At 36.1% G+C, this 16766-nt stretch overlaps 1 protein-coding gene across 2 annotated transcripts in view; it reads left to right on the top strand.

The window, feature by feature from the left end:
- PARP8 (poly(ADP-ribose) polymerase family member 8) overlaps positions 1–16766 on the top strand; it is a 188573-nt gene that overhangs the window by 152474 nt on the left and 19333 nt on the right. The window contains exons 16-22 of one of the 2 annotated variants that reach the window (XM_068990449.1): positions 2608–2700; positions 8856–8981; positions 10234–10299; positions 12746–12813; positions 14479–14527; positions 15585–15697; positions 15932–16004. In XM_068990449.1, the coding sequence (XP_068846550.1) occupies positions 2608–2700; positions 8856–8981; positions 10234–10299; positions 12746–12813; positions 14479–14527; positions 15585–15697; positions 15932–16004 (588 nt within the window). The remainder of the gene's footprint in view (positions 1–2607; positions 2701–8855; positions 8982–10233; positions 10300–12745; positions 12814–14478; positions 14528–15584; positions 15698–15931; positions 16005–16766) is intronic. The other variant, XM_068990450.1, reaches the window with a different exon arrangement.

The following is a 16766-nucleotide window of genomic DNA, read 5'->3' as shown; positions in this document are numbered from 1 at the left end:
ATGTAACATAAAAGCTGGATTTAGAAAAGGCAGAGGAACCAGAGATCAATCAATTTGCCAACATCCATTGGATCATCGAAAAAGCAAGAGTTCCAGAAAAAGATCTAACTTCTGCTTTGTTGATTACATCAAAGTCTTTGACTGTGTGGTTCACAACAAACTGGAAAATTCTTAAAGAGATGGGAATACCAGACCCCTTTACCTGCCTCCTGAGAAATCTGTATGCAGGTCAAGAAGCAACAATTAGAACTGAACATGGAACAATGGACTGGTTCCAAACTGGGAAAGGACTATGTCAAGGCTGTATATTGTCACCCTGCTTATTTTATTTATATGCAGAATACATCATGCAAAATGTCAGGCCTGATAAAGCACAAGCTAGAATCAAGATTGCCAGGAGAAATATCAATAACCTCAGATATGTAGATGACACCACCCTTATGGCAGAAAGTGAAGGAGAATTAAAGAGCCTCTTGATGAAAGTGAAAGAGGAGAGTGAAAACGTTGGTTCAACATTCAAAAACTAGTATCATGGCATCCGTTCCCATCACTTCATGGCCAATAGATGGGGAAACAATGAAAACAGTGAAAGACTTTATTTTGAGGGGCTCCAAAATCACTTCATATAGTGACTGCAGCCATGAAATTAAAAGACACTTGGTCCTTGGAAGAAAAGCTATAACCAACCTAGGCAGCATATTAAAAAACAGACATTACTTTGCCAACAAAGGTCCGTCTACTCAAAGCTATGGTTTTTCCAGTGGTCATGTATGGATGTGAGAGTTGGACTATAAAGAAAGCTGAGGGCTGAAGAATTGATGCTTTTGAACTGTGATGTTGGAGAAGACTCTTGAGAGTCCCTTGGACTGCAAGGGGATCCAACCAGTCCATCCTAAAGGAAATCAATCCTGAATATTCATTAGAAGGACTGATGCTGAAGTTGAAACGCCAATACTTTGGCTACCTGATGTGAAGAACTTACTCATCTGTAAAGACCCTGATCCTGGCAGGAAGCAAAGGGGATGACAAAGGATGAGATGGTTGGATGGCATCAACTCCATGGACATGAGTTTGAGGAAGCTCTAGGAGTTAGTGATGCACAGGGAAGCCTGGTGTGCTGCAGTCCATGGGATTGCAAAGAGTCGGACACAACTGAGTGACTGAGCTGAACTGAACTGATACATAACATACACCAGTGTTAATTATATTAGTTATGTTGTACATTATGTCCCTAGTAGTTATTTATCTTGTAATTGGAAGTTTGCACCTTTAGACCACCTCCACGCAATTTCCTCTCCCTCTACCCTTCCACTTCGGGTAACCACAAATCTGTTCTCTTTTTCTATGAATTTACTTGTTTTTGAAGTATAGTTGACCTACATAGAACATTTTGATAGTTCCTGGTGCACAATGTAGTGATTTGATATTTCTGTACATTACAAAATGATCACCACAGTAACTTTAGTTACTATCTGACACCATACAAAGATACTGCATTATTATTGACTATCTTCCCTGCACTGTTCATTTCATCCCTATGACTAATGTATTTGGTAAATGGAAGTTTGTACCTCTTAATCTCCCTCATCTGTTTTCTCTCATCCTACCACCTCCTTCCCTCCTGGCAACCACCTGTTTGTTCTCTGTGTCTATGACTCTGTTTATATTTTTGTTATGCTTCCTCATTTGTTTTGTTTTTTTAGATGCATATAAGTGAAGTCAGACAGTATTTGTCTTTCTCTGATTTATTTCAGTGAGCGTAATGTTCTTGCAAATGGCAATATTCTTTTCTTTTTTATGACTGAGTGGTATTCCATTTTATTTATATATACCACACCTCCTTTATCCATTCATCTGTACATGGGCACTTAGGTTGCTTCCATACCAAGACTAGTGTAAATAATATTTATATATATAGTATTTCTTGGACTTCCCTGGTGGCTCAGATGGTAAAGTGTCTGTCTACAATGTGGGAGACCCGGGTTCAAGCCCTGGGTTGGGAAGATCCCCTGGAGAAGGAAATGGCAATCCACTCCAGTACTGTTGCCTGGAAAATCCCATGGACAGAGGAGCCTGGTAGGCTACAGTCCATGGGGTCACAAAGAGTCGGTCACGACTGAGCGACTTCTGGGATTCTGGGATCGTATTTCTTCCTTTTTAAAAACTTTCATTTATTTTTGGGTGTGCCAGGCCTTTGTTGCTGCACAGACTTTTCTCTAGTTGTGGCGAGTGGAGGCTCTACTCTAGTTGTATTGTGTGGACTTATTGCGGTGGCCTCTCTTGTTGTGGAGCATGGGCTCTGGATGGGTGGGTTTCAGTAGATGTGGCTCTGCAGCCCTGGAGCACAGGCTCAGTAGTTGTGGCACCTTGGGCTTACTTGTGCTGCAGCATGTGGGATCCTCGTGATCACAAAGAGAACCCGTGTCTCCTGCACTGGCAGACCAGTTCTTTATGACTGAGCCACCAGGAAGCCCCTCTTCCTTTTTATTAATAATATTCTAAAACTTTGCATTTTCTATTTATTTTAAAGAACGTCATACATTTTCTTTAGGAATTGGAAGATGGTAAAAAGAAAAAATGCTGAATTGATTCCCCTTTCTTTTGTAGCCTACGGTGTGTGAACGAGAGCTGTGTGTATTTGCTTTTCAAACCCTGGGAGTAATGAATGAAGCTGCTGATGAAATAGCAACTGGAGCTCAGGTACTAACACATGATACTAATTATTTTATATTTTGATTTGAAAACATTATTTATTCTACCCTTCTTTGGGGACAAATTTTTGATAGTTCTTGATACATTGAAAAAGCAAACCGTCATTTGATATTTTTAGATAGACACTGCAGTTTGCCAACTTTATTTTACAGTTGGCAAGAGAAGTTAAACCAACTTTAATTGTTTGAAAAATAATTGCGTTTCTTTTTTATATGGTGAAACTGAGCTACTGAAACCCTTGCCCTTGCATTCTGTAAAATTTATTTGTAAAGTTACAGTGCTATAAAATGGAAGCCAATTTATTTTTAAAACTCAGGTGAAAAGGTATTGGGCTGCTGCTGCTGCTGCTAAGTCACTTCAGTCATGTCCGACTCTGTGCGACCCCATAGACGGCAGCACACCAGGCTCCCCCATCCCTGGGATTCTCCAGGCAAGAACGCTGGAGTGGGTTGCCATTTCCTTCTCCATAAAATGGAAGCCAATTTATTTTTAAAACTTAGGTGACAAGGTAATAGGCAGAACATGTAATAAAAAGAGAGCGTTCAGTTTTACAATAGCAGTATTTATAACATAGGAAGAAAAATATAAAAACAAAGAAAAAACTTGGAAGTAGAGCAGCATCCCATGTTTCTGGAAAGGAAAAAAAAACAATTGTAAAGATGCCAAAATGTATTACATCATGTAATTCATTAAAATTTCAACTAGTTTTTGTTCATTTATTGAACATGACTGAAATACTAATAGATGAGAAAATTCCAAAAATCAAAAAATAGTGCATGTTAATTAAAGGAGGCTAGACCAACCACACACAAAACCATATTATGTAATTCTGTAGTATTTTAACAAAATACAGTACTGGCAAGGAAAGTACTGATGAGAAAGTCTGGTAATCCCCATAATTGTTCAAGTTTTAAATACATTTTTTATATATTAAGGGAAGTATCACATCATGTCATAAAATAAAAATGGTTTAGTATGGTGGAAACAACTGACTTGCAGGGAAGAAACACTTTTAGGTCTTTACACTTGTGTGCAAAATCAAATTCCAAAATACTTATACTTTAAAAGTTCAAGTATTACAAGTGTTTAAAAGTATTATACCTCAACTGGAGAAGAGTCACATTAAGCATGTACAGCTTATGTAGGGCATCTAGTTCATGCATTTATGCCCATATAAGAAATCATAAAGAAAAAAACAACAGATCTGAGTCCATACATATTTTACATCTTTTACCTGAAAAAACTAGTGAGCACTAAGAGCTAATTATGAAAAAGTGTATTTTGCTACTAACTTAATTACACGGAAGCTCATAAAAATTGAGAGGAAAAACATGAATACCATTACAAATTAATACAGGAAATGAATGCACAATTCACAAATATGAACCTGTAGTTAGTAAAGAAACATGAGAAAATATTTACCTTACTAAAAATCAAAGGAAACTAAATGTAAGAGAATTTTTAAAAATTCACAAAGATGGGTGGGAAGAATGATCATACAAGAGACATATGGTCATCATTGCAGTAAATATCAAATGCCTGCTGTGTAACAGGTGGTACACTAGACTAAGATAAAGCAGTTAACACAGGCAGCCCAGGCCTCGTGGGCTTACACTCCCTTAACCTAATTATTTCACTGATGAGCTAAAATGAGATGCAAACACTTGATGACATTTTAAGGGTAGTATTTGTGATATAGTGAGCTACAAATGAAAATGAAGCAAACAGTAGAACATTGACCAGTTGTGATATGGAAAAAAATGAGTCCATGATTAAAATAAACTTTAAAAATCCAGCTTAATATTACCTTTGCATCCAGTGTGTGCAAATTTGCATACTAAAAGCTCTAAGAATCTCTAAAACTGAAGAAAATGACTAGCCTATATTTGGAGGATTTCTCAAATTTATCTGACTGTGGTGAGTCTTTTTTTTTTAATGTAAAAGGTTTTCTCATCCCTTGGAAACTAATATTGCTCAAAAAAGAAAAGATACTTTAATTTATGCTATGTATAGCTATGTAAAAATAAACTTTACACAGGTGTATATGAATATACATACACAAGTACATGTATTTTCACATGGGTATATATGTATGTGTGTATGTATATGTATAATTGTTTGAGTCGTATGGTTAATACTTAAGCATTTTACTGGATGTAAATTGTTTTTCATACAGTTTAATCAGGGAAGAAAGTAAAGCCTAGAAATAATGCACATTGATTAGAAGGAAGATAAACCTCTTAACAGTAGGCTAAGTTGATAGAATAATAGGTGCTTTTTTCCCCTCTAATTATATATACATGTTTAAAAATAATGGATCTTAAAGTGAAATTATACTTGGATTATGTAACAATAGTAACAAGACACAAGTTTTCACTTAGATCAATTTAATGATTCAGCTCTAAAGATCAATATCGAAAAAAAATTTTTAGAGAATTTAGTGATTCTACTTGAATGCCAATACAGAATATTCTTTTAACTTCTTTAAAGATATACCCCAGTATTCTGGCTGTAATCTTAGAGATTACATGTAATTGGATTCTTTTTCTAGATAGCACTGTATCTCTGTGGTCTTGTTTCATCAGCTGACTCTTAAATTTTTCATGGGGCTCTGAGGAGCTCTGGAGCTTGCATGAACATTCCTTAGAGGGATCTGCAGGAGACTGACTGGTCTGGGATGAGAGTGTGTCAACGGCTGGAATTCCAGGCCTCCAAATACTGCTTTAACTAGAAGGCAGCTCCATTTTATTTTATTTCTTTTATGTACTGAGACTCTTACATACAATTTTCTTAAAAAACAAAAAAGAAATTACTATTGAAATGCTTGAAAGCCAGTGGTCTACAATTTTAAATTTACCTCTTCTCCAAAAAAACACATCATTTTATTCCATGGAAAAGTTATCATCTGCAAATAGAATACAAATTCAAAAACTGTAGTATAAACCTTTCTTTGTGCCAAGATTCCAAATCTAACTACTGTAATAGATAAACTATTAATATGGTACACTTTTATTTCTAACTCATACAACTGTCTGGTTAGAATGTTTGTTGGGTAGCTCTCATCATTGAAGGAAATGGATTCGGTCCACCATGTGGGTCTGCTGTGTTTTCAACATGTGGTGTATAGTAGAGGGGAAGAGAGGAAAGGAGCACTGTCTGTCCATCAGCTCAGCCCTTTTCTGCTTACTGTCCATGGGTTAAGATCAGTCATATGGTCTGATGTAGACAAAAGGGTAGAAATTTTGCTTGCAGAGCAGTTACTTCCAAGCAGTAGCCCTATTATACCTTGGAAGCAACGTATGAAACTTTGGTGGACAGCAAGGAATTTTGCCAGAGTAGTTGTACTGTTACTTTGAAGTTAGTTTAGGATGTACATTAACAAAAATATTCTATTAGTTAAATTCTCTACCCCTACATCTATTATTTTCACTATAATTTACTTTGAAATTATTGGCAAAACAATGCAGTTATTTGGGTAGTTTTGATTTGAAGCTTTCAGCTCAAGGTATTTAATTAAAATATTTGATTGAAAGGGGAACATTTATCAGATTATTACTGTATCCATTTTTTGCCTTTTTTATTGTTGTAAAAAAGACATAACAAAGTTTACTACACTAATCATTTCTAAATGCACAGTTCAGTAGTGTTAAATATATTCACATTGTTGTGAAACAGATTTCTGTAACATTTTTATCTTTGCGGAACTGAAACTCTATACCTGTTCAGACACTCCCATTTTCCCCTACCCCCATCTCTGGTAACCACCCTTCTTTCTGTTTCTGTGAATCTGATTACTTTAGATGCTTCATGATTATAGTCAATAGTATCTGACTTTCTGTGACTGGCTTATTCGCTTAGCATAATGTCCTCAAGGTTCATCCATTTTGTAAGAGGTGACTGACTTTTCCTTCTTTAGGCTAAATAATATTCCATTATATGTGTCTGTAGCATTTTGTTTATCCATTCATCCATCAATGGATATTTTGGTTGCTTTCATCTCTTGTCTATTGTGTATAATGCTGCCGTAAACATGCGTGTACAAACATCTCTTAAAGATGTTTTCATTTTAATTCTTTTGGTTATGTACCCAGAAGTGGGATAGTCACTTCCAGCAGGACCCTTCTGGAATTTCTACTTTTTAACTTTTTAGAGGAACCTCCAGACTGTTTTCTGTAGTGGCTGTACATTTTACAATCCCATCAACCCTGCACAAAGGTACCAATTTCTCCATATGCTCACCAACACTTTGTATTTTCTAGTATCTCTAATTTTCTTGAAGAGATCTCTTGTCTTTCCCATTCTGTTGTTTTCCTCAATTTCTTTGCATTGATCCCTGAGGAAGGCTTTCTTATCTCTTCTTGCTATTATTTGGAACTCAGCATTCAGATGCTTATATCTTTCCTTTTCTCCTTTGCTTTTTGCTTCTCTTCTCTTCACAGCTATTTGTAAGGCCTCCCCAGACAGCCATTTTGCTTTTTTGCATTTCTTTTCCATGGGGATGGTCTTGATCCCTGTCTCCTGTACAATGTCACGAACCGCCGTCCATAGTTCATCAGGCACTCTTATCTATCAGATCTAGTCCCTTAAATCTATTTCTCACTTCCACTGTATAATCATAAGGGATTTGATTTAGGTTATACCTAAGTGGTCTAGTGGTTTTCCCTACTTTTCTTCAATTTAAGTCTGAATTTGGCAGTAAGGAGTTCATGATCTGAGCTACAGTCAGCTCCTGGTCTTGTTTTTGTTGACTGTATAGAGCTTCTCCATCTTTGGCTGCAAACAATATAATCAATCTGATTTCGGTGTTGACCATCTGGTGATGTCCATGTGTAGAGTCTTCTCTTACGTATTATATCTTTATTATTATACCTGTTGCTTAGAATCCAGTTTGTGTGCTCATACACACATAAATGGAATAATGTAGTAGAGACATATTAGCTGTTTTAGTTTTATCATTTTCTGAGTAAGTCCTAGGGGTATCTATGTCTGTGTACTTTGGGGGGTGTTATTTATAGATCCTATACTCTATGGCTTGAGTGTTGCTAATTGTTTTCAGTCACTGGAAATTCTGGATGCTGTAATTGGGTGGATGTGTTTTGTGAGTATACACACATCAGAGTGAGCCCCACTGTCATTAGGTCACAGTGCCTCCTCATTAACCACATTTTAAGAATCAAAAATTGTCCTGCTCTTACTGTGCATTGTTTAAATGCCTGTTTGAAAACTTTCTGGCGCTATCTTTCCTTATAAAGATTAAGTCAGCTGCTTCCTTATGAGGCCTCTTGTTATCACACTATAGATACTTGTGTTCTGATGAGCTCTCTCTTACTTAGTATTGGTTTTCTTGATTTGGTTGCTAAAGCATATTGTTTTGGGAATTAAGGAAGGGAGCCATGCTCTTAACTGCTACATACTACTGCCTCTTAGAAAATTGTCCAGAAGAATCATAGAAGAACATAGGAATAAAATCATCTTATTTAACAAGCCAACGGTCTTTAATGGCCCTTGTCAGAGGAGAGTAGGAAGAAGTGAGATGATGTCAGGATATTTATTTTTCTTGGAGTAGGTTGGACTCATTCTCTGTAGTTTCCTTCACCTAGAATGGTTTCTTCCTAGGCAGTCACACGTCTTCCTCTCCCACTTTGTTCATGTCTCTGTAGAAACATCACCACATTTCCTAGCCCCTCTGAAACAGTCCTCTCTATTGCCTTGGTCTCGTAAGCCTGCTTTATTTTTAATAGCATCTGACACTGCCAGGAACTGTCTTTAAGCATATATTTGTTTAACTGTTTTTTTCAACACACTTTCTCCATTGAAATGTGAATTCCACAAGAGCAAGGGCCTGTCTTGTGCACTGTCTTGCCATAGAGCCTGCAACACTGTTAGCACATTGTATGTATTCATGACAAAGACATATTAGAGACAGAGATATTAAAATGTGAGTAGTTGGAAGCAACGTGTATTAATTACTTTAAATTAATAGTCAAGCTTGGTCAAACTTAGTCTAAAGCCACAAATTAAAGACTTCAGAGATTAATAGCTATCTTGAGTCTTTGCAATTAATTACCATGAGAGGGAGAAACAATGGCAAAACTCTTAATAAAACCTGAAGGGTAGTAACTATCTTATGTATGTATTTCAAGGTGGTAGATCTACTAGTATCCATGTGTAGGTCTGCATTGGAATCTCCTAGAAAAGTTGTCATTTTCGAGCCATATCCTTCTGTGGTAGATCCTAACGATCCTCAGATGCTGGCCTTCAACCCCAGGGTAAGTGATCACCCCTGCACAGCACCCGTTTCCTGTAATAATAATTGAGACTCAGTCTCAGTAGCTTTCTTCTTTCTTAGCTAAATTACCGTCTCATCAAATCCACGACCTGTCATGAACTTTATATCTGTTTAGCAAATATGATTCTTTTCCACAAATTTGATTTACTTCCACCTTGTCTTTCATGTACCCTGTTTCTCTCCTTTTCTCCTTTAAAATCACTTTCCTGACTTTACTGTCACGAAACTAGACCCATTTAATTCCCTCCCATGCTGATCTTTACTCATTCCAACTGCACAGAAGGTAGGTAAATAGCTATAATTAATTGGTTTATAATGATCGATAGGATTTTTAATTTCATTACATATTATTTTTGAGATTATAACATATGTAGTCTCATTTTTAAGGATCATGGTGAAGGGGACAAATTTTCCCTTTTCTTTCGTATTTTTATTTCACCCTCTCTTGCCTTCCCCGCTCTCCCTCCCCAGTTATCTGAAGGTTACTAAAAGATTAGTTACTATTGTTCATCAGCTGTCATTTCTTGAGACACCAATTTCGTAAATATTCATGGAGGTTAGGCAGAATTCTTCTGAAATAACACAATTTTCAAGTTGCATGAGAGACAAAATTGCTTCAGTTTCTATTATTACTCATCTTGAAATCATTTTATGGAAACAATGACTGTATAAAATTTCCTAGAAAAAACTTTCCTTCTTTCATAAATGGTAATAGCGCACATATTTACAATATTCTTAAAAATGAATTATCTGTTGAGCGTATGGTCTCATTTACACATTTACTAGTCACACTCTTTTGGTAACAACCTTCTAATCAACAGAAAATAAAAGCAAGATGAAATTATAAGATTTAAAGTGGATTTTCGTGTTTCAGAAGGATTCTGTGCTTACTCTATTCATCATGGCTTAACTTTTTAGTAGTGAAAACAAAAATCAGGAGCCTAATAGCTTTTTTGTACTAAGAGTTTTTCCCCTGTAAGCTGAACATGGTTTTATGTACTGATACTTACGCTAAAACTGGCATTGTTTTCTTTTTTCTTCCCTCTGACTCAGTTATAAATGCTATGTCCTTGAGCCATCTTATTAAAGTCTTCCCTTTTATGTACACAACACACTCATTGCTTTCAAATTGACCCTGATGGAAAATTCAGGTACAGAAATAATATGTTTGCATAGTGATGTGCAGACTTGCAAAGGCTTGTAGTGAATAATATTTTTCCCCCTTCAAACAGAAGAAGAACTATGATCGAGTAATGAAAGCATTGGATAGCATAACTTCTATTAGAGAAATGACACAAGTAAGTATATCATCTTGTGGTCTTATACAGTTCAGTTTTGCTTGAGTGAAATGATACTTTTAAAATATCTGGGAGTACTGACCATGCAGTAAAATGAAGACTTTCCTGTTGTGTGAGAGTATAATTAAAATCATAAAAAATTTAAAACTGTTTTGTACTAGGATGTTTTAATGAAATCACATCAGTGTTTTGGCATGCTACCACTGTGACTTTGGAGGGTAATTGCATAAATATAATCCTAACTCTCTGTTCTCAAACTCAGATGAGAATTTGTTGGAATATCTTAAGGCAAAAGTTAAATCTGGTACTATCTTCCTAGGCTGTCAGCTTTAATTAATGGTAGTGATTTCAAAACATCATTGTAATGTTAAAATAAAAACAAATATTCTGTCAAATATAAATTGCACATAAATATTTTAGAATATTTATACAAAATCTCAAAAAAACTTTGAAAGACACCAGACTCCTTGAGAGCTTATATTTTTGGCCAGTAGGGAGGCTTTGGTGGAAGAGTTTGATGAGCAAGGATCTGGGTTTATTACGAAAATCTAATATGTCACTGGGCTATAGTCCAACAGTTGGAAAAGCACATCTTATTGAATTATTGAGGCGTTTCTGCTGCCAAAGACTTGGAGAAAGGTTTAAGACTCATCATTATAAGTAGAAATTAATAACCTGTAATTGACAACAACACGCATTGTGGGTTCAGTTTGCATATGGTGCTTTCAAGGCTTGCATTGCCCTAGAGGCCCTTGCAGGTTTATAATAAGTGTTACTCTCACTCAGTTGCCTTTCTCTGGGGAAGGAATAGTGATTTCTCCAGTCTTGGGGCCCACAAAGCTTCTGTGCCATGCCCCCTCCCCCCACCATCACATCTACTCCATTTGCAGATGTCCTGACAGAGTACATTTTTATATTCCCAAATTTTATTCTTAATTCTTGTGATACTTATTTATGAAGTCAAATCTTCATTCATTCAACAAATAGTAGGTGTCAGACAATGGTAAATAGATCTTTTAATTCACAAGTTATATTATTTGCTTAAAAGCCATCATTCTTTCTAGCAGTTTTTCTATGCCCTTTCTACATTATCCGAATTCCTTTTCAAACAAAAGGAATTCTTTGTATTATTTGTATAAAGAAAAGAAAACAATCAAAGCATTTCCACTGAGGGGGAAGAAAGAACCTACTGCAGTATCTTACCCATGATTATACACTTTTAGTCACCAAAGACTTTGGTGTGGAGTATTTGTACTGTATAGATCCAGATCATTCTTGGTTTTAAGAATAGCTGCAGACTCTGTCTCTGGGATCAGCTCTGTGCCAAGAATTACCTCCTTTATTCTGGGTCATGTGTAAGCTATTTTAATAGGAGGCAATGGAGATGCCTGAGTGTCAACTTCGGAAGTTGGAGGCCCACGTGGTATAATTTCCTCATCAGCGATGTGGCTTGTGACCTTGGGCAAGTTGCTTGATTGCTTGATGCCTCAGTTTCTTCTCTGCTGAGATGGTAAAGAGTAAAGCTGCATCCTCCTTCAGCATACACCTCATAAGGATACTGTTAGGTTTTATTGCATCAGATGCTTTAAACCTCTCCAAATAAATATAACATTATACTCTCCTGTTTTCTAGAATGTACTGCCCTATAGATGAGACCTAAATTGCCGTAAACAGATTGCCTTTCATTCTATGAAAAGGTTAATTGTCTGGGTGAATTCCATCAATACTTTTAAAAGGAGTTGTCTTATGTACATCTTGTCCAGATTTTTCATGAAATGATCTACCCAGTGTCAGTACCCTCAGATAGAAGCACGATTATAGCTATTACAAGTTTTGCTTTAATGTCAGTTAAAAGTTAAAAATGTCAAAGAGAGATCATACACTTGTAAAGGTGGCAAGACAGATTTAATCAAGTACTGTGGTAGAGGAGAGAGATTGGCAGTGTGAGCTGAGGTCACCTCTCTGTAAAACAAGGAGACCAAGGTTTCTAAGGTGAAAACAAAGAGGGAACAAAAAGGGGCTACAGAGAAGTGAAAATAAGGGAATTTGGGGAACTAGAAAATTCCACAGGAGGTAAGTAGAGAATTACTGAATGGTTAGCAGTGTGGGTTGGTACCTTTTGTTTTGGCAGCATTGGGTTTTCTTGAGCAAAGATTCAGCAGGAGTCTAGGGACTTGGCCCAGTGCATGGGAGCCAGGTTGAAATTTGATTTAAGCCCTTTATCCAAATGTTCTGGCAAGTCCTTTGTGCAGTGTGGAAAGTCAGAGTTCATGTCATCTTGGGGAGAAGCAACTAGGGTAATGGTCATTGTTATCATGTCACAACCACATGTCTTCACGTTTAACTGGATTAGACATACCTGTTCAAGGTGATTTTCCTTTTGCAAAAAAAAAAAAGTAAAATAATTTAAGAAAAATCAAGGAGCATAATGACTTTTGTTTTCCAGGCACCATATCTGGAAATCAAGAAGCAGATGGATAAACAAGACCCCCTTGCTCATCCCTTACTGCAATGGTATAAAATTTAGTTTTCCTCTTAATGAAAACAGCATCATTTTCTGTTGCCTGCTTTAAGGCAGGGGGGTGGAGACCTGCAATGCTACAGTTCCTCAATCCTATGAGGACTGGTGATTTTATAGTCCAGGAGTCCTTAATGACTTTCACTTTAATTAAAACTTGTACATCACAAGGGGAAGAAAATGCTGTCATATGCAATACACGGATATACTGAGTGGTTGACTCTATAGATAAAAAATTTGACTATATTACATGGTGAAGCCGTTTTGGCTCATTTAATTTTCTAGTTAACTAAGTGATCAAACTGTTTCAAACATTTACTGAAAATCTTTCTTAAATGTATGTTTTGTACAATTAGCTCCCATAACAAAGAGAGTATAAATTTGATAAACTCTTGTTTTGATGACTACAGAGCATGTTCTGTTTCAGAGAAAGTCTGGTGAGGGCCACAGCATTAGCTCAGCATGGATGCTAGAAGAAGAGTTAGACTAAGAATAGTTGAGAAGTGGGTTGAGCATTCATCTTGCTCTACAACACTTACTTCAAGTAATTTACCCTCTGATTTCTCATCTGCAAAAAGAAAACAATAGTATCTACTCGTTGTATCTTTGGGGGTTTTAGGTACGTCTCTTTAAAATCACTGACAACTAAAGGCTGTGGGATTCATCATGATTATCACGCGATAAGACAAATGTGAAGGCTATACGAGATTGAGCTGAATGAGTACTTATTCTATGTTAAAACCAGGAAGTTTTTTAAAAAATATGTAAAGATTAGGAAAGGAGAAAGACTCTGGCTACTCATGATCATAATTAGTTAACTTTCACTTACAGAACCTTACAAAACATGTTAAATTTATTCTAGTAAAATCATGACAAAAATTAGGTTTTACAAGTCTTTCTTCTTTGTACCTTTCATAATCTATTATTAAAATTCTGATGAGTAAAACAACACATAGTTGTTTCTTTTTTAACCTTTCAAATTCTCATTCTGTCATATTCAGAATGAAGACAAACATCTCAAACATCCAATCTTTCTTTTTATCCCTAAAGTCAGCTTGATTTTTCACTTTTAATTATTTGTGATCATTTCCTTGAACTTGTTAGTCACTCTTCTTTCAAGCAGAGGGAAATTTACCAACATGTTTTACAATTAGTTTAGTTATGATTTTCTGTGCTGACAAGTATAAAGCAATTAGTTCTGTCAAATACCTAAAGTTTTGATTTTTTTCAACTTCATTGTCTTACATACAGTTAATAACATTTTGTATGTAAACCACTGTATGTGTCAGTGCAAAGATGCTCAAATATTTATAGAAAGGAAAAAGATCTCCATGAAAACTCATGCTTAGTTAGACATTGTAGAGAAGAGCAGAGAAAGCAGATTGTGATTCAAGTTCTAATCTTAGATTGTGGTTATTAAAAGTTATATCTCTTAAGTTTTAAAGAGCTACTTCTTTGTTTTCTCAGATTAAAATATTATCTTTTTTTAATTACATCAGCTCTTTAAATTGTTACAGGAAGTGAAGCAGAATGATGTAATTAGATAATTATTACTCAATTTATGTCACAGCAGTTTTAATCACTTACCAACTGAGGAAAAAAAAACTTTAAATATATGTGGTGTATATTTGTGACTGATGGATTATTTCAATTAATTTCAGGGTTATTTCAAGTAATAGGTCACATATTGTGAAACTGCCAGTTAACAGGGTAAGTTGTTTCTTCACATATACAATCAGAAATGGGAGGGCTATTTATTGGTTGTGATTTTTTTAGGCAGCCTGTCCAGGAAATTGAAGGAAACTCAGGCTAAGCCTAATTCTTTGAAATGACATATGTGCTCCAGTTTCAAGTTTTTCCAAGAAACCAAATTCAATTTCAGGCTGCTGCCCTGAGCTTTTAAGTAACCGAGTCAATGTGAAATCATTTAGTTATTCCACATGTGATAGAAAGAACATTATCTAGAGATTGCGTGCTTTTTATCATTGTCAGTTGAATGTTGGCACAGCTTCACTTTTCTGTATCAGAGAAGATACTGACTCCAGATATCTTACTTGTGGGCCTAATGTGCTTACAAATTAAAAAAGAAAAAAAGCTAATGCAGTCTGATTTCAGTTCTGGTCGTTACCCAGGAGCAATATCTAAAATCTCAGGTCTGTCTGTCATCTCTGAATCTCTTAACTATGAGATTCCTATATGTTAGATTCCTATATAAGTACATATAATCTTAGGTGGAACAGCAGCAGTTAGAAATTTGTGTCTAGCAGTGTATCAAGCAGCTAATTCAAGAAAGTCTGTTTTACTTTTTTCCTATGAACAAAGGGGAAAACTATAATTTGAGTGTTGGCAATTTCTGATTTTATAAATATATGCAAATAAAGCATAATGATGATCATTTTTACAATTCTAAAATCTTGAACTGACTTTTCTGCTTAGCAAACTCAGATATTTCCCCAAATGGTTTGTGATACTTAGGGAATTCAGTAATAAAAGTCTCAAAAAGAAATGTAATTAGGAAGACAGATCTGCTTGAATGTGATTACATAGCATATTCCAAAGCTAAATATAAATGACTTTGGATTGTCTGTCTCCTATTCCTTTTCCATTAGCCTAAAGAATTATCCTTCATATCAGCAATTCCATGTGATTTATCACTTATGCAGGGGTTTTGTTAAATGAATGATCCTGTTAATATAAATTATTATAGTTTGAAAATAGATAATACATTAAATTTGATGTTTTCCTGTGCCCTTGTTTTAAATGGCAGCAACTGAAGTTCATGCATACACCCCATCAGTTCCTTCTTCTCAGCAGTCCACCAGCCAAAGAATCCAATTTTAGAGCTGCTAAAAAACTCTTCGGAAGCACTTTTGCATTTCAGTGAGTATGGCTTACTATTGAGGGGTGTGAGTTCCCTGCACAGTCTTCCATAAATGTGGGGGGAGGAAAGCATCCTCTTCTAGTAGTTGGTTGTTAGCATAGGACAGTCACTACATGATACTTGACTAGGAAACTCAGAGCTATGAGAAGGCACCATGGCTTGTTATATTGCGACCCCATTAAAACGTTGTTGACTTCTGATTTTGCTTTTCCTTCTCTTTCCCTGTGTTTTAGTGGCTCACACATTGAAAACTGGCACTCCATCTTGAGGAATGGTCTGGTTGTTGCTTCTAATACACGACTGCAGGTACATTTTCTGAATGCTTTAACGCGATCTCATAATTCTTTATTATGGGAGTTCAATAAACAGTCCTGGTGTTATGTTTTTATTCGCCAAAGGGTGAAGCACGTGTGCTTTAAAAAGTCACATTGACTTTTTAATGGACATTCGTAATTTTCACAAAGTCAAGCAGAATTGATCTATATACAACACAGGGATGAAAAGAAAAAGAAAATTGAGTTTCCCTATGAGAAATAGTAAAATCACTTTAAACTTAATTAGAAAAAAAACAAAAACCTGATGCTGGGAAAGATTGAGGGCAGGAGGAGAAGGGGGAGACAGCGGATAAGATGGTTGGATAGCATCACCAACTCGATGGACATGAGTTTGAGCAAACTCTGGGAGATGGTGAAGGACAGGGAAGCCTGGCATGCTGCAGGCCATTGGGTCGCAAAGAGTTAGACACAACCTAGTGACTAAACAACAATGACAAGAAAAAGATAATCCCCAAAAAGGTAAAAACCTTATAAGAATTCTCTCTGCTAATCCAACACACATTTCTTGATCACTATCTCACTGTGAATACTTCAACAGAAGAAAAGGTGGGGCTAAGAAGAAACAAAGTGGAGAAGTGGAGATTGGACACCAAAGAGCCATAGGCTGTCTGCCTTTCAAGCTCCAGGGCAGCACCTGAGCAGGATTTAGTGGGTGTGGTCCTCATCTTTATGACCTTCATCTCCAGCATTCCACCCCACTCATTTTTATCTGATGATGTAAGGAGGTCAGGAA

The sequence above is a fragment of the Capricornis sumatraensis genome, chromosome 18 (genome assembly GCF_032405125.1).
Source record: "Capricornis sumatraensis isolate serow.1 chromosome 18, serow.2, whole genome shotgun sequence".
In the NCBI taxonomy this organism is placed as follows: Eukaryota; Metazoa; Chordata; class Mammalia; order Artiodactyla; family Bovidae; genus Capricornis; species Capricornis sumatraensis.
This window is presented reverse-complemented; position numbering and strand designations above follow the sequence as displayed.